The following is an 18,911-nucleotide window of genomic DNA, read 5'->3' as shown; positions in this document are numbered from 1 at the left end:
GATTATTTAGTTTATTCAACAAATAGATAGCAACAGGGGGAAAAAAGAAGAATGATCTATTCTAGATCAAAAGAGACTTTAGAGGCATATCCCCTAAATCCAATGTGTGGCTCTGTTTGGATTCTTCTTCTCTTAGTTCAATTTCACAGGTTGTGGCTTTTGATGACTAATGCATACTGACAGGCATCCTAGCAAGGGTGCACCCAGGTACTTTCCTTTCTGATGTTTTCTGGGAACAATTATGGAGACCTAGATTGCACAACATATTTGAGTTCACGTGGGTAATTTGGCCGAAATAACTCTTGTAGAGCTTGGGACTATGTTTGGGTGTCCTACATTTTTTCAGTGTGAGACGACTGCAATGATCATCTTATGGGTTCCATTGTCTCTGAGAAGTTGAAACAAGTAGGATCTTTGAGAAATTTTGAGTTGTATTATTTTAATGTCATTTGTGCTGGGGAAGTGTTTTTTTTTTTTTTTTTTTTTTTGAGTTGGAGTCTCACTCTGTCGCCCAAACTGGAGTGCAGTGGCCGCTCCCGGCCACCACAATCTCGCCTGCTGGGCTCCGGCGATCCTTCCACCTCAGCCTTCCAAGTAACTGGAATTACAGGCATGCGCTACCACGCCCGGCTGATTTTTTGATTTATTGTAGAGATGAGGTCTCGCTGCCCAGGCGGGTCTCGAACCCGCGGGCTCAGGCAATCCACTCACCTCAGCCTCCCAAAGGCGCGGGATTACAGGCTGAGCCACCGAGCCCGGCTGGGAAGTGTTTTAATGACATTGAGGGTCCTCTTGAACTTCTGGCTGCAGATGAGCAAGATAAAAATTTGGGAAAGAATGAAATCTAGATTGTTTTGCTGCTTTAATTTATAAAGTTTTAATTTGGGAACTTAAAATTCTTCCTGGAAATGTAATAATCAGGAAGGTCTTATTTTGTTCTCATTTTCAGCACACCCCCCCCCCACCCCGGGCTGGTATTACATTATTTGGAATGTCATTTGAACTCATTGCAAAATCTCTGGTTATCCATATTGCACAACACAGCTAAACATAATGAGGGATGGTAAATAAAACAGAATTAATCATCATTCTAAAGTTCAATGTGATTTTGAAGTTAATTTAATTAATATATGACTCTGCCCTATATTAGAACCTTCCTGGGGTTTCGGTGGGGCACAGGGGGTACATAAAGGAGTATCACTGGCATTGCAGTACTATTGTACCTTCATAAATGTGAGATTGTGCTGATGAACTGCTGTCTCCTACCCAAAAGAGGGAAGATATAGCATTGGCCGACCGTGGGTTTTGTTAAGGGCCGTGGGCTAAGAAGAAAATAAGGCCAAGGATTAAAGGGAAGTTGATTTTTCCTGCACTCTCATATTCTCTACAAAAAACTCAACCCCACTTTTTTCAGTATGGAAAGACAGTTCTACCCTTCCTCCCAGTCTCAAAGGAGGTTGCAGATGTCTTTTGGGTTTCTATTCAAATGTCTTCTTATCTTAATGCTTTCTTCTTTTCATTCTTGTTTATATTTTTCCATAGCACTTATCACTATCTTATTTATTAACTACTGGTGTATTTATTATTTCCTTTTTGACTGTCTCTTCCCCCAGAATGTAAGCATCACAACGGTACGGTTTGTTTTGTTCACTAACAGGCTGACTGATATGCCTATATTTCTATCTACATATCTACATCTATTTCTAGAACTCTGCATGGTACATGGTAGGCAATCACTAACTAGTTACTGAATGAATGAATGAATGAGTGGTTTCTTAGGTGAGACGGGAGAAGGATTTGTAAGTGTTCTGTGTATCTCAGCTTTTCTGTGGGCCATCATTCTCCTGGCTATCCTGCATCTAAGAAGGGTGAGGGGTTGATGTGTGGTAAATTTCCCAGGTCAAGGTCTCTTCTTGTTACAACTAGGAATGAAAGAGGAAAGAGTGAGGAGGGGGTAAAGAGAAAGACGAAACAGAAGTTATGTTAGTCTAATTCCTACATGAAGTAGAAATCTTTATTTTTCAATCCAGCTTTATCAGTAATAAACCTGACATATTTTTACCCATCTCTGTTTGTTCTCATCTCCAAATGCAAAAAGTGAAAAGGTGATAAAATAAATTCTAACACATTTATCAAGCATTAAAACCAATAAATTCAACTGCAATTAAAAATAAATGCCAGATTAACTTCCATGGATAATAATACGCCTGCAATAATAAACTTGGATATAGGTCAACAGTAAATCTTACTATTTTCAAACAAACAAACTGAAAATATATTCTAGGTCATCAGTTTTAAAAATAATGTGATATGTTTCTTATCAAATTAAATAATCATTGAATATTCCTACTTTGCATGAAAGAAAATATAAACATGTTTTTGTTACATAAACAAGCTACTTAATAGAAGGGGCATAAAATTACTTACTTGGCAAATATTTATAACTGTTTTGATATAGTTTTTTAAACAAAAAATATTATCCAACTCCTTTTTCTGTATATGGTCTTATCCATCAATCTCCTACTCACTGTGAGTTCTTCCCCACTTGCTTTCCTGTGAGCATACAAGTTATTGTTCGTCTGCAACATGGAAGATAGACACAGGCTACATCTTTATCTCTGGGTTTTCTCTCATGAGATCCACTCATGAGTTTTGGGCTTTCATTTCTCTAGAGAAGGTGTGCAGTGCTAACTGCAAGTTGAGAATCCTATATTCAAATGGGGATTAATCCAGTCAGAAATTTCCAAGCACTTTATAACATAATTATGTTATGTTGTCTCTCTCTCCATTTTTCAAAGCACTTTCAGACACCTTGTCAGTTATTGTTGATTGCCATCTTAACAGGTAATTCATATTAAGGAGATAAAGCTATTATTTACTCTGAAATTGCACTGGTGTGTAATGGAAAGCCCAAGGGACAGAGGACTCATATTAAATCCTGAAATTAAGCAGCAGTTTGGCTTGAGAGGAACTCTCTTTTCTTGGTGAGCAAGCAGAACCAGATGGATATTTAAATCACTTATCAATATCTATTTCTGAGCAATTATCTCAAAGGACACAAGGATGTGCCATGAATTTTATTTTATCTTGCTCTTTTATTATTTTCTAGTTTCCTTAAAGAGGGTTTTTAGGTTACATGATTCAATCCAGTAATGACTGATAGGAATAAACAGGGGGAAAAAATATCATACAGGACCATGTAACATGTTTTTACCTGCATCTAGTTGTAAGCAATCTGGTATTTAGAAATAGGAAACATTTCAAGTACTTTATATAAGGTATAAAAAAGAGGTACTGTCTTAAGTAATATCAGACTAAGATTAATACCTAGAGTCAAGCTGTATTGCACTAGAATTTATTAATTGTATCCCCCAAATATCCAAATTTTGGTTAAAAGAGCACAAAGTTTGGGGCTTAGTCAGGATGCAAGTTACTTTTTTTTTGATAGATAACTGTTGTTCTTCAGTATGGATTTTCCCAAACCAATTTGATTTCCAACTACTTTCTTCTAAACATATTCCACTAATATATATGTCTGTGTGCAATTGAAATGAAATAATTTATATTGATTGGGAGCAACTATATAATTCTCCTTATCCTGTTAAAATAATAACCCAAGCTAGCTCTTTGACACTTTAATATTTCACCAAAAATTATAAACCTTCATACCCTCAAAAGAAGTCTTTTAGTCAAAGAGTAGCTTTCTTTTCCAATCTGTGTGATTTTTATGCTCTCAAGATGACTTATTTAATCCCATTTTGTTTGTATTTCCAGAGTTTGGGACACTAAATGTAAACATTTCTGTTGACCCAGTCTTTTCTTAAGAAATGTAAATGGTCAGTAAGTACATTATATAATAAAGTAACCCATCTAAAAACCTTCTGTTAAATGCTATGACTTAATATATTCCCCATACGTTGTTTGTTATTTCTTAACAAAATAATGGCACTTACAGGTGTTTATAAGGTCAGCAAAAATAAACAATTGAAACAGCCATTAAAAAAGGAGCCATGCAGAAAGAAAAATAAAATACCTTTAGTATCTTGCTCAGGTTCACTTTCTTCTATTAATAGAAACAAGACAAAACAAACACAATAAACACACAAACAAAACAACACATCATGAAAAGGGAATTCTTTGACCACAGAAACATCAATTATGCAAGAAGATTAATTAGAAACTGCTTGTTTCTTATTTCAATAAGAAACAAATGCAACAAGGGAAACTGCTGACCTTTTGAAAGCAAACTATTAAATGACATAAGATTTCAAATTATTGCTTTTTAGTCAGGCAGCATTACATAGAAAATAAACTACAGCATACCCAACAATGTAGTTTATTCATGAATTTTTTATTTTAATGTTGACAATTACCCTTCTTTCAAGGCAACAGAGTACCTACTATTCTCAGATTTTGTGTTCCCCCTTGTAGTTTAGCTTCTCTTCTTACCAGGCCCTGCTGTGAAGTCAGTGATGTTGAATCTGGGATCTCAGCTATCATTTCTATAGCAATAGACTCTTGTTGTGGTAAACAGAGGATTAGGGGGTTTCTGCAGAACAGAACCTACCACTATCAGATCTGCAACTTTGTATCATCGCAGAGGCTGTCCAGAGAGCAGAGACAGCATATTGTTACCTTCTGGGAACCCACCCATGAAGCAACCTTGCTACAGGACAATGTAAAATGTTTACATTGGATAGAGAGGATTAAGAATTTTTAATTTTTAAAAATTCTAGAAGAGAAACAACAAAAACCAATTAATTGTTTCAAAGTGTTTAATATAACCATATCATATGCAGACCTCACATGGAGTTCTGTTTTTCTTTCCTGAAGGTTTATTTGTTCATGTCAATTTCGACCTTCCCTAGAGTTAGTGATAAGCCAAATGTAATATTTGTTTTTAAGTAATATATGGTGACACTATTGTTAGCAACTTTTAATGGCAAGAAACCACTTGCATGGTTCTTCACAGATAGTGGATATTTTCACACACATTGTGCATTATCTCATTTAACTCTCACCATGCTTCTGTGGTTGGACATAATTGGTATTATCCTGCTCAAGTCTGTGGACCTGCAGGTACAGAGGAAATACTCCACGAGCAACCGTATCATTGGTGCCAAGGACCACACATCCATTCAGATGAACATGTCTGAGGTTGACAAGGTTAACTGGCCATTCAATGGGCAGGTTTAATGGCCAATTTAAAACCTATGCTATCTGCTGTGCTATTTTCAGGATAAGGGTGTGAGGGAGTCAGATGACTCCATTCTTAGAGTGGCCAAGGCTAACAGCATCTTCTCAAAGAATTTCTTACTGGAGAAAATCATGGATATAAAACATTTGTGTTAAGTAAATAGTGCTCCCCTCGCCAAAAAACCAAGCTGGTTTTCCAGACAAAGAATCTGATACTTAGTGATATGTTGCAGATGTAGAGCCAGTAAGTCAACCTTATTTTCAGACATTTGAGTCTTCAGATTTAAGGTAGCATCACAGTAAGAAGGTCTCATTTTTACACTTAACACCAAATCCCCTTAAATTAAAGTGAATTTATAAATGCGTATTTAGATTTTATTGTCTGAAATTTCCCTATCTCCATCATCTAAGTCAGTGACACATTCCTGTTGTTTTTTGTTGCTGTTACTTTTAAGTACCAAGGTCAAAGACTATTTAAAACTTCTAAATTGAGTATGTTTATGGTTAAAAGGAGATTTGGAGCTTATCTGTCAAGTGTACCTTTAAGTGAAGAAATTGGTTTTTTACAACATTCTTAACATGTGCCTGGCAAACCATAAGCATTGCTTAAATATTAGTTTCTTCCATACTTAAAACTGGTTATCTGGACACTTGGAAAGTGTAAATTCCCTTTTTGTATCACAGACCTTAATCACATAAAATAAATGAAGTTACAGATTTGGGCAAGAATAGGCCTGAAAAATTGCATTTGAATGCCTTTGGTGAGAACAATGTGCTTGTTTTCAAACTTGGGGAAAAAGGATTTTTTGTTGTTGTTCTGTTTTACTTTCACCAACCAAATAATTATTTAAGAGTGTTTGGAATATCTATGGGACTTTCACAGGAATATTAAAGTGACTTTATTCTATGTGGTATCTCCAACATTTTATTCCACTAAAGTTCAAGAGCATCAGTCATTTTTGTTCACATCAGTAATTTTGACAATCATATTCACTTGTCATTTTTCTTATCTCACACTCCTTTCTTTCAGAGCAAGTAAAGATCAATTCTGAGTCTCCTTTCCATTTTGGATCACTGATATATACTATACTTGAACTACGCTTTGAACACAGGCACAGTTTTTGGATAATGTTTATTTTCCTTTGGCATTTTTCACTTGGTTTTATTACTATAAAGTTTCAAAAGAATACACCAATTTCCTTTATTGTAGATAAAAAGAACCAACTCAAGAAATGAAAGAACATCTAAGATTTGTCATTTTTCTAGGAGGAAGCTTAGAAGTTCTACCAGAAATTATATTTTTATTTATAGACAACCAAAATTTAGTTTTATGTTAGTGTAAATATACATCTTTATAAACACATATTCGTATATGCTTATGCATTAATATACACACATTTGCATGCATGCACACACAATTGAGGTTACTTTAAATTAGAGAAAATTATGCAAAAAAATCTGTAAAATCTATTTAAGCTTGGGTACATTATTCAATGTGTGTCTTTGTTAGTCATTTCAAGGTCAAATAGTAGTCCTACTTTTTTCTACGTTCCTTCTTGCATGCTTACTATGATTCCTCTTAACTTCTGAATTTATTGTTTTACCACTTATCAATTTAAAAATATTCTGCTTCATTGTCTTTATTCCCACTTAATTACTAAATTCTCATTTAACTGCATTATATGTAATACATCGTTTGTGTCATCCAAATTGATTTGTAATCTTCTTTGGGGAAGTAGGGTTAGAATGGTACTGCTGCTAGTATCAGATTTTTGTTGTTGATTTGTTTCTTTTTTCACTGAAGTTCAGCACAGTCTCTTGTAGAAAAAAGAAAATACTTACTAACAAAAATATTATTTGTCAATTGGATTAGTGAGGCATTTTCTTTCTGCTTTGTTGGAATTGTCCAGTAGAATATTTAGAATAGAGAATCAAAGACTCCCTATATTGAAATAATTTGAGATATAATCTACTCAGTTCACCTCAACATTTGAGTTAAATAGTGATCTATAATTTTCTTGAAAACCTTTATTTATGGGGAACTCAATGCCATTTCTAGCAACACATTTTGATCAAGTGTATTAAAATAGAAAGAATATTCCCTAAATCAAACTAAATCAAAACCTGATTCCTTAGAATTACCATCTACAAGATCTGTTTCCTATTTCTATCCACCAAACAAGATTGGAAAATAATCCATTAAACATGTGCATATTTCCAAGCTTGACAGCCACAGTTGACCATTCTGATTGCTTATTTTTGAATTTACCAATTTCTCTTATCTTGTGGTACTCAGAATTAAAGCTAACACACAGTCTAACAAATTCAAAGACTGACAAGACTTGTAATAAATACTCTACTTCTGGAAATATAAATTTGCATAAATTTATATTCACAGTCATATAACATAATTAGCTCATCAATTCTACTAAAAATCATGAAAGTGCAGCACTGATTTTTAATCTTGCCCTCATTAAGGTCTATTTCTCTAATTTTGAATGTGAATATGTGTGTGTGTTTTGACTTTAAGGAAAATAACTTAAATTTTTCCCACTTAATCCACAGTATTAGTTGATCAGAGAACAAATTTGGAGAGGAAAGGAAAGCCAACAAATTTCCCTAATAGAAATAAAGAAAATAAAAGGAACTATAACTAAAGGAGGTAGAAGGAATTGTATAGGTCACATAGACCTTATGAAGAGAAAGAGACAAAGCCAGAAGAAAAACAGAACTGTGTGAAAAAGTTTGCATTCTTTTGACCAAAAGAGTGAGGGAAGCCAAGAAGATAATAAGAATTTGGCTCCACAGAGTTGAGGTTTCAGAAGAGCTAAAATCACACATTCTTTTCTCTTCATTGGTTGGACTGCTTTCCAGTGATTGAGTTATCATGAGAGGAAAAAAAACCATGCAAATAGAGCAAACAAAATTTGGAGGTGAAGCCAAATAAGTCCTGGCTAGCTCCACCTTGAAAGAGGTATTTTGGAAAGGTTTGAGCACTAATCAAATACTGAAATCATGGAAGGAAAGAATTTGAGATATGTTTGAAAGGGCTCCTTTGAACATGAACATTCCAGAGATCTTACAGGCATACTAGCCTATTTCTTATCTCAATGATTAGGGCCAAGTCAATATAAGTAATAAATCATGCAATGGAATACAGTATAAAGGTTAAGAGAATAGGCTCTGGATCTGGGCTGCCTGTTTAGGTGTCCTACTGTACAATTAATTTTTAATAGGGTAGTCCTGCTGTATAGGAAAGCTACTGATATGTGTGTATATAAGCATATGTTTTATTTGTACACTTTTAGAGAAATCAAACTTCAAACCCCTGTCTGTCTTTAGAGAACCAGAGTTCAGCAGTTTCTGTTTATTATGTTTTATTTACTTTCTTATATTCATCTTGGTTTTGAACATGGCTTTATCTTTTTAGGTAGGAAACAATTACATCTTTTTCATTATGTGCTTACTCTAGTTAGATGACTTTGAACTGTGATCTCATAGCATCATCTTGATTAGTAGTTTATATGCTGTATTATTATATATAATAGTGTGAATTCTATCCAGTAGAGTATATTAAAATTAAAAAGGCATATTATTATTTTAAAGGAATCAAAAATACTGATATTTAAAAGTGATATTTTTACCTATCTAGAAAATATATTTCCATTAGGAAAACAAGTGCTAAAAAAGCTGATGACAGTAATTGGGGGAATTAATTTATTCTGGAGGAATTTATAGCAGTATAAAAAGAAAGTTTAAGAACCTCAAAAAATAAATAGCAACTGTTTTAAAAAAAGAACAAGAATCACAAAACAGGCAAAACTGAAATGCAAACAAGTAATCCTAAAAAAGCAAACATGCTAGAAATTAAAAATATAATGACCGAACTTGAACAAATATACAGCAAAAATTCAAGCTTGTACAAGGTCAAATGAAGAATCAGTGAATCAGAAGACAGTACTTATGAAATCATACAGCCCTCAGTTCAAAGGAAAAAAAAGACAAAAATGTGAAAGATTAAGAGATGGAGAGAATGAATTTAGAGCTTACAGGAGTGTGAGAGGCAGAAAAGAGAAAGAAGGGCAGAGAGGCAATATTTGAAGAAATAATACTTGAGTTTCCAGACTTGAAGAATACTTGAATCTCCAGATGAGTTAAAGTGGTGGCTTTTAAAACTTGAAATTCATAAAGTTAAGCTTAAACAACTCACCAAACTAAACAAACAAACAATTAAATGTTGGCTATACAATCTTGGTTATTGAATCAGAATTTCTTGCCTGAGTCTTAGTGATCCATATTTTACAGAGGTTCTTGAAAAATGTGTGGTATTTCCAGATGGCAGAGAGATTGTAAGCCACTGTGTGGAAGAGAGCACAGGAAAATTAATAAAAATAATTTGAGACTTGTGGTTTAAAACGTGTCCATGAGTCTTCCTTGAAAAAGTGAAGTTCCTCTCCTTGGAGGTGGGCTGAACATAGTGACTTACTTCTAGCAAACAAAATATGACAGAAGTGACTGTGTGTGGCTTCTGACAGTAGACTGTGAAAATTTTTACTAATTTTCCCTATTTGCTCATCCAAGCAAGCAAGACATCATGTTGTGAGTATACTCAAGTAGTCTGTGGAGAAAGCCATATGGTGAAGAAAGAAAACTTTGCACTAGCCAGCATCAACTTGCATCAACTTGTGAAAGAACCACATTTGAACTAGATTCTCCACCTAGTCAAGCTTTCAGACAGCTGCAGAAGTGGTTAACATCCTGCAAACACAATCCAGAGAATGGTCCAGTAAAGCCACGCTGGAATTCCTTACTTATAGAAACAATGAAGTGGTTATTGTTTACTGTATTTTAAGACACTAAGTTTTTGTGCAATTTGTCACACATAGATAATATAGACACTATGATAAACTATAGTAAAAGTAAAGATTGTCAAAGGTAACAAGAAAACTGTAAAAGTTACCAGAAAGAAAAACTATCAAAAGTCATCGTTAGAATGACAGAAAATTTCTCATCAATAGGTGCAAGAAGACATAGGATAGTGCTGAGGGAAAATATCTGCCAACTTAGATTTCAATACTTACTTGCATAGTCAAGTTAAAATAATGATGTTTTCAAACATACGATGAGAAAAACAAAGAGCATCTACTGCCCACACATCTTATTGAAATAACTAATAAAGAATACATTTCAGAAATAAGTAATTAGAAATGGAAGAAAAAAATGATACAAAAAAGGAAAGATGAACATAGAAATTGATGGCATACGTTGGTAAAACTATCCAACTACGGACTGTAAAACAATTTGATGTGTTAAGATAAATTAAATCTTGGAGAATACCAAGGAAGATGGCAAGGGGTGAGGGATGGTGATGTTAGATGAATATTAAAGAATGATAAGATATTTGCCTTGGTTGTGAAGACTGGAGGAGTTACTAAATTATTTTAAAATTTGTTAGAAATATAGCATCATATATGTACATTAAAATGTAAAAGTGATCACTGAAATATAACATTGTGATAATAATTTCAAAATCAGAAAAAGGTTAAGAGGGTAAAGTGGATAATTTTTTAAAAAGTGTAAATCTCCCAGAAAGCATAAAAGGAATAAAAAAAGAAGCAGAGAAAAGAAGAACATAATAGGCAGAAAACATGCTAGAAATAAACCTAAAAATAATAGAAACAAGTTTTCAGAATAAATACAAATACCTAAACTTATCTACTAAAAACAAAATATTTTGGATTAGATTACAAAAAACATAGCCATATTCTGCTTATAAAATAGCAGGAAGTTTGGAAAGAAAAGGATTTAAAAAAATACCAAACAAAGGACATAGGAAAATACCAAGTAAAAGACATTTATGTGGTAACAATATTAATATTTAAAAAAACAGAATTATGATATTAGGCATTAATAGGGATCAAGGGGAACATTGTCCAAAGGTTAAAAACACAATCAACAAAGGAGAAGCTACAACAATAGTTCATGTGTATGCACTTAACAATATACTTTCAAAACATATAAAGCCCAACTGAAAGAATTAAGAGATGTTATAAGAAAAACTGCTAATACAATGCAAGTTTTAAAAAAACTTGCATTGTATTAGCAGTTTGAAGCTTATTGAGAGTTTATTGTGATTTTCCACTGTGAATGGAAAATGACCTATTTTAGATGAGAAGGTCAACAATCAAAAGGGAAGGTCACAATTTTTTTCAACGTAAAGGAGAAAAATCTGTTGCTTCTATTCTTGCCTATAATTCAAAATGCAATTTAGTTTTCTGGTACAGTATAAGTTTATTGAAATAAAGAACTAAAATATAAAGTTTATAAAAATGCTATAAAGTAACTTCTCAAAATAGAAAATTATAAATGCTTTTCAGTTTGAGTTGTCCTGGCCTCTAAATTTGCTTTTCAAATATAAATTTTCTGAGCTTTCCATTACTTTTTAAGGATTCATTTGGTGACAATATTAAAGTTTAAGATGTCTTATGAAAACTACTAAAAAGAAGTGAGGGGGGGATCCAAGATGGCCACCATGGAGCAGCAGACTGGTGCCTCTCTTACTACGCAAGGAAGAGAATAGTATCCAGGCCACCAGTAGATGGAGACACCCTAAACACTTTTGGATGAACAAAACACCCTGCACCCAGCAAGAGTCTCTTTGAACACACAGAGACCAGAAAGCAACAGCAAACACAGAAATCCAAGTGCTCCGCCCCCCGCCATTCATCAGTCTGGAATAAGAACTGAAGGAGAGGGGTGAGTGATTCTAGCTTTGAGTAGGTTCATCCTCATTCCAGCTGTGTGCAAATTATTGATCCCACACATGAAGAGTCCTGGTCAGGGCACAGCAGTGGGCAACAGGAGCCCAAGAGGAAAAGGGAATGAAAGGACACATTCCAACTGTGATAGTGGCCAGTTTTCCGGTAGGGAACATGGAACATAGAGTGAACATGGCTAGTGCCCACTGCCAAAAACTAATGGCCATCTGTCCAGTCAGATTTTAAAAATCACCCTCAAGACCTGCATGCCTTCAGGGCAGATCACTTCCGCCTCCCTCGTGGCAGGGAATGTAATCTTTGTTCAAGAACAGAGTGCAGACTTGAACAAGGAGGGAGCAACATGAAAGACACCCAGAGGCCTTTTCAGTGGGAAGTCTCCTGGACTTCAAACCAACCACAGATAGCTGATAAAGAGTGCATCACCCCACTTGCCCTCCACAGAGAGCTAGCAGCAGGGGCTAAAAGCAAGTCTGACTACTTTAGCAGTGGGAGAGAAAATCTGCAGTAACAGAAACCTGCCACAGGGTAGAGCAAGGAGTAGAAGTGAATGCTCCTCCTTCTCTGAATGACCTATATGGAACCTCAGAAAGGGCTCTAAAATGAGGGTAATTGAATAGCTTCAGAGCAACAACTCAAAAGATAAATTAAAGAGAAGGAAGAGAGGCCTGTCACAAATGAGGAAAAGCCAACAAAAAAATGCAGGAAACTCTCAGAATCCTGAAGAGACATCACCTGAAAAAGCAGCTATCAGAGCACAAACAATGGCAACGTCCCAGAATGACCTGTCCCAGATGATAGCCACAAAAGTCAGAGATTGGATGGCACAAATAAACAGTAACTAAAAGAAACTAGAAGCAAAACTCACTGAAGTAATACAGGAAGTAAAAGTGGAGGTGGCCAATTTCAAAAAGGCCCTTTCTGAAATAATGGAAATAAAAAGCTTCACCCTGGAAATTAGCAACACAGTAAGAAGTATAGAGAGCAGGGTCAACCAGGCAGAGGAGAGAATCTCAGGGTCAACCAGGCAGAGGAAAGACTCTCAGAGCTTGAAGACCAAAATATAGAATTAACCCTGTCAGTCAAAAACAGAAAAAAAAACTCAAAAAGAAGAAACAAAACCTCTGAAAGGTGTGAAACTATATCAAATCTGAGCTTGATTGGTATCCCTGAAACAGAAAGAGAAAAGCACCATAAAATGAGCATTCCATGAGATCATCTAAGAAAACTTCCTTCATCTCACTAGAGATGACCATTCAAGCACAAGAAATTCAGAGAACCCCCACAGGGTATATGAGAAGACCATTCCCAAGACATATAGTAATCTGCCTCCACAAAATAAGCAAGAACGAAAAAATCCTAAAGACAATGAGAAAGAAAGTTCAGGCTACCTACCAGGGAAGACTCATCAGAATCATTCCAAACTTATTGGCAGAAACACGACAAGCTAGACGGGACTGGAGTACAATTTTTAACATTCTTATAAGCAATTCCAATCAAGAATTATCTACACCACCAAGCTAAACTTCATCAGTGACTGAGAATTAAAAATCCTTTCCAGACATCTACTTCCTAAGAGAATATGCCATCTCCAGATCAGCCCTTCAGGAGATGCTTAAGAAGGTCTTGAACACAGAAAAAAAAAGAGAGAAGTCATGCCCATCACAAAAGTATAGGCAAGCACAGAGGTAACATAACATACAGAGCACCTACCAAAATTAAAACACATTCACATATAAATTCAAAAGTTAAAAGGAAACAAAACTCCCTAAGGGCCCTATGACAGGATTAAATGGTCACATTTCATTAATCAACTTGAATGTAAATGGACTAAATGCACCACTGAAGAGACATAGAGTGGCAAACTAGATAAAGAAGCATAATCCAATTGTACCCCACATCTTTAAAATAGAATATAAAAAAAGACAAAAAAAAAAAAAAACCATAATCCAACAGTCTGCTGCCTCCATGAAACTCATCTCACTGCAAAAAACACCCAAAGACTCAAAGTTGGGATCTAAAAAATGGTTTTTCAGGTGAATGGAAAACAGGAGAGAGCAGGTGTAGCTGTTCTAATATCAGACAAAGCAGATTTTAAACCATCAAAAGTTAAAAAGGACACAAAAGGATGCTATGTAATAATAAAAGGCTCAATCCACCAGAAAGACATATCCATCTTATACATGTATGCACTCAACACAGGACCACCAGATTTTATAAAACAACTGCTAAGTAAACTAAGAGAAGAAATTGACTTTCACACAGTCATAATTGGAGACCTAAATACCCCAGTAAATAGATTTAAATAGATCATTGAGGCAAAACCCCCAAAAGGAGATCTGGAGCCTTAACTCAACACTCAATCAGATGGATTTAATAGACATCTACAGAACACTCCACCCAACATCAACAGAGTATACACTGTACTCGTCAGCACATGGAGCATACTTCAAGACTGATCACATACTTGTATATAAATCAAGTATGAACAAATTTCAAAAGATCTAAATAATACCATGCATCTTCTCAGATCACAATGGAATAAACATAAATATCACCACCAACAACATTCCCCCAAAACACACAAAGACATGGACACTAAACAATATGCTGTGAATGACTTCTGGGTCAACATGGAAATCAAGATGGAAATAAAAAGATTTCTGGAAACAAATGAAAACAAAGACATATCTTATCAGAATCTCTGGGATGCCATGAAAACAGTGTTAAGAGGAAAATTCATAGCATTGGATGCACATATTAAGAAAACAGAAGATCACAAGTAAACAACCTAACATCACAACTAAGGGAGCTGGAAAGACAAGAACACCTAAATCCTAACTTTGGCAGAAAAAACCAGATCATCAAGATAAAATCACAAGTATGGAATATAGAAGACAAAAATATCATAGAAAGGTTCAACAAGATAAGAAGTTGGTTCTTTGAAAGGATAAATAAGATTGATGAACCCTTGACTAGATTGACTAAAAAAGAGAGAAAACGTCCAAATAAACACAATTAGAAATGTAAAAGGCAAAGTCACAGTTGACCCTGAAGAAATTCAAAAGATTATTAGAGATTACTATAAACACTGGTACACACACAAAAAGCTAGAAAGCCTAAAGGAAATGGAGGACTTTCTGACATCACCCACAACCTCCCAACATTGAAACCAGAAGTAATTGAAACTCTAAACAGACCAGTAACAGCCTAGGAAACCAATTCAATCGTAAGAAATCTCCCCAACAAAAACAACCCCAGACCAAATGGCTTCCCAGCTGAATTCCACAAGATATACAAGAAGGAGCTGATACCAGTCTTATTAAAGGATTCCAGGCAATCAAGAATGATGGAATTCTCCCCAACACATTTTATGAAGCTAATATCATACTGATATTCAAACCTGGCAAAGATCCAACAAAGAAAGAGGATTACAGGCCATTCTCCTTAATGAACATATGCACAATAATTCTCAACAAGATCTAGCAAACAGGATCCAACAACGCATCTCAGGGATCATCCACGATGACAAGGTGATCTTCATACCTGGGATGCAGCGCTGGTTCAACATTTTGCAAGACCATAAACATAATTCAGCACACTAACAGATATAAACCAAGTACTACCTGATTATATCATTAGATGCAGAAAAACATTTGACAAATCCAGCATCCCTTCTGGATAAAAACCCTTGAGCACCTAGGTATAGAAGGAATATTCCTTAAAACAGTAAGAGACGTCTATAATAAACCCACAGCCAACATTTTGGTCAATGGGAAAAGTTGGAAGCATTCCCCCTAAGAATGTAAACAAGACAAGGATGCCCACTCTCACCCCTCCTGGAAGTCCTAGCCAGAGAAATCAGGCAAGAAAAGAAAAGCAGAAGTATCCACACAGGAAAAGAGGAAGTTAAGCTATCCCTCTTTGTGGACAATATGATTCCATACCTTAAAAATCCTAGAGTCTGTCAAAAGCCTCCTCACACTGATAAATGGCTTTGGCAACCTCTCGGGGTCCAAAATAAACATGCAAAAGACAGTTATATTTCTATGCACCAGCAACAAGTAGGCAGAGAACCATATAAAACAGCCACAAAAAAATGAAATACCTTGGTGTCCACCTAACCAGAGAAGTGAAAGATCTTACAATGAGAACTGCAAAATGCTGCTCAAAGAAATCAGGGATGACACAAACTAGTCAAAAAATTTTTCATGCTCTTGCTTTGGAAGGATCAATATTGTTAAGATGTCCATCCTACCCAAGGCAATCTACAGAGTCAATGCAATACCCATCACATTACCAACATTATTTTTCTCAATCTTGCAAATGACAATACAGAAATTCATATGGAAACAGAAAAGAGCATAAATAGCTAAAACAATCCTTAGCAAAATAAAGTGGGAGGTATCACACTTTCAGACTTTAAACTTTATTATAAGACTATAGTAAACAAAACAGCCCGGTACTGGTACAAGAATAGGCACATAAACCAATGAAACAGGAGAGAGATTCCGGAAGCAAAAACACAGTCTCTCAACCAATTCATCTTCAACAAAGTCACCAGTAACAATCACTAGGAAAAGGAGACCCCATATTTAGTAAATGGTGCTGGGAAAACAGACAAACCACATGCAGAAGAATGAAACTGGACCCCTACCTATCATCATAACAAAAATCAACACAAAATGGATCAAAGACTTACATATAAAGTCTCAAACTATAAGACTCCTATAAGAAAACACAGGAAACACCCTTATGCACATCAGAGTAGGGAATGAATTCCATAAAAGCTAAGTTAGACAGGTGAGATCTCATCAAACTGAAAAGCTTTTGCATAGCAAAAGAAACCATCAAGAGAGTAAAAGGCCAACCCTCAGAATGGACTTTGCAGCAACTTGGATGGGTTTGGAGTCGATCATACTCAGTGATCTATCACAGAAGCAAAGAACAGAGTACCATATGTTCTCACTCATAAGCAGACCTTGAACAATTATAATACTATAAGAAAGCATTTGGCAGTAATAGGAAACTGTCAGGGGAGAGGGGGTGGGATTGGCAGTTGAGGGAAAGTGCTAGGGGAGGGAGATGCATACCTCATCAAGGGTACCTGCATAATCAATATTTGTATACCTAACCCTGAATTGTATCCCACATCTTTATAATAAAAATAATAATAAAAAGTATTTTATCTAAAAAAAAATGCGAAAAAAATTGCAAATTATGCATCAGACAAAAGCCTAACATCCAGGATCTACAAGAAACTCAAATGAAGTGAAAGGAAAAAAACGACCTCATTGAAAAGTAAACAAAGGACATGAACAGACACTTCTCAAAAGATGACATACAGAGAGTCAACAGACATATGAAAAAACACTCAGCCTCAGAGAAATGCAAATCAAAACTACAATGAGATACCACCTAACACCAGTAAGAATTGCCATCATCAGCTGGGCTTGGTGGCTCAGCCTGTAATCCCGTGTTTTGGGAGGCTGAGGTGAGTAGATTGCTTGAACCTGGGGGTTTGAGACCCACCTGGGCAACTTGGCCAGACCTCACCTCTACAATAAATCAAAAAATTAGTCAGGCGTGGTAGTATGCACCTGTAGTTCCAGCTACTTGGAAGGCTGAGGTGGAAGGATCGCCGGAGCCCAGCAGGCCGAGGCTGCGGTGGCCGGGAGCGGCCACTGCACTCCAGTCTGGGCAACAGAGTGAGACTCCAACTCAAAAAAAAAAAATTGCCATCATCAATATAAGTCAAAAAACAAAATATTGGCCCAGGTGCAGGGAAAAGAGAATGCTTCTGCACTGTTGGTGCGAGTGCAGCCTAATTTAATCTCTATGGAAATCAGTGTGGTGATTCCTAAAAGAACTTAAAATTGACCTTCCATATGATCCAGCAATCCCTCTCCTGGGAAAGTACTTGGAGGAACATATATCATTCTACAAAAAAGATACCAGCTCACATGTTTATTGCCACACTGTTCATGATAGCAAAAACATGGAACCTACCCTACTGCCCATTGAAAGTGGACTGGATAAAGAAAATATGGTACATGTACACAGTGGAGTATTACACAGCCATAAAGAAGAACAAAATCATGGAATTCACAGTAAATTGGGTGGAGTTGGAGACCATTATACTACGTGATCTATCACAGAAACGAAGACTTGGATACCACATGTCCTCATTCATAAGTGGGACTTGAACATTAGTAACATTAACACAAGGGAGGGATCAGCAGTCACTGGGCACTGCTAGGGGAAGGAGGGAGGGGGAGGGTGCGGGGCGCGTGACAACACAAAGTGTATCTGGTCTACAACTAGGGAAAGTGAGGTCTAGTTAGAAGCCCAAACTTCACCTGCATGCAGCCTAGTATGTAGTTAATCATCACTTGTACCCTACACTTCTATAATAAAAGAAAAGGAATGTATCAAGAAGAAATGTAAAAATTATATACAGCTCTGTGTTTCTTGCTTTTTTAAAAAGAGATTCTTTTCTGAAGATTATTTTATTTTCATAGAGCTATTTCATTAAATTGTTTATAATTTTCTTTATCATCAATGTCTTAAGGAAATCTCTGTCCATCTGGTAGTAGAATACCATTTCAGTGCTTTTTCTAAGGACAAACTCAGAAATTGAGAAATCAAAATCTTATTTATTTATTTATTTTTGAGTTGGAGTCTCACTCTGTCACCCAGACTGGAGTGCAGTGGCCGCTTCCAGCCACTGCAGACTCAACCTGCTGAGCTCAGGTGATCCTTTTGCCTCAGCTTTCCAAGTAGCTGGAACTACAGGCGTGTGCTACCACACCCGGCTAATTTTTTATATATTGTAGAGAAGAGGTCTGGCCAAGTTGCCCAGGTGGGTCTTGAACCCGCGGGTTCAGGCAATTCACTCACCTTGGCCTCCCAAAGTGCGGGATTACAGGCTGAGCCACC

At 35.9% G+C, this 18,911-nt stretch overlaps 1 protein-coding gene across 1 annotated transcript in view; it reads right to left on the bottom strand.

The window, feature by feature from the left end:
• The window catches only part of MUSK (muscle associated receptor tyrosine kinase), a gene marked incomplete at its 3' end in the record, with an annotated part of 130,272 nt that overhangs the window by 65,608 nt on the left and 45,753 nt on the right, over positions 1 to 18,911 (bottom strand). Inside the window, exon 6 of the mRNA XM_008054188.1 lies at positions 4,034 to 4,063. Within this exon, the coding sequence (XP_008052379.1) occupies positions 4,034 to 4,063 (30 nt within the window). The remainder of the gene's footprint in view (positions 1 to 4,033; positions 4,064 to 18,911) is intronic.

This window comes from Carlito syrichta, unplaced genomic scaffold (assembly GCF_000164805.1).
Source record: "Carlito syrichta isolate Samal-C Ts95f unplaced genomic scaffold, Tarsius_syrichta-2.0.1 Scaffold289196, whole genome shotgun sequence".
In the NCBI taxonomy this organism is placed as follows: domain Eukaryota; kingdom Metazoa; phylum Chordata; class Mammalia; order Primates; family Tarsiidae; genus Carlito; species Carlito syrichta.
This window is presented reverse-complemented; position numbering and strand designations above follow the sequence as displayed.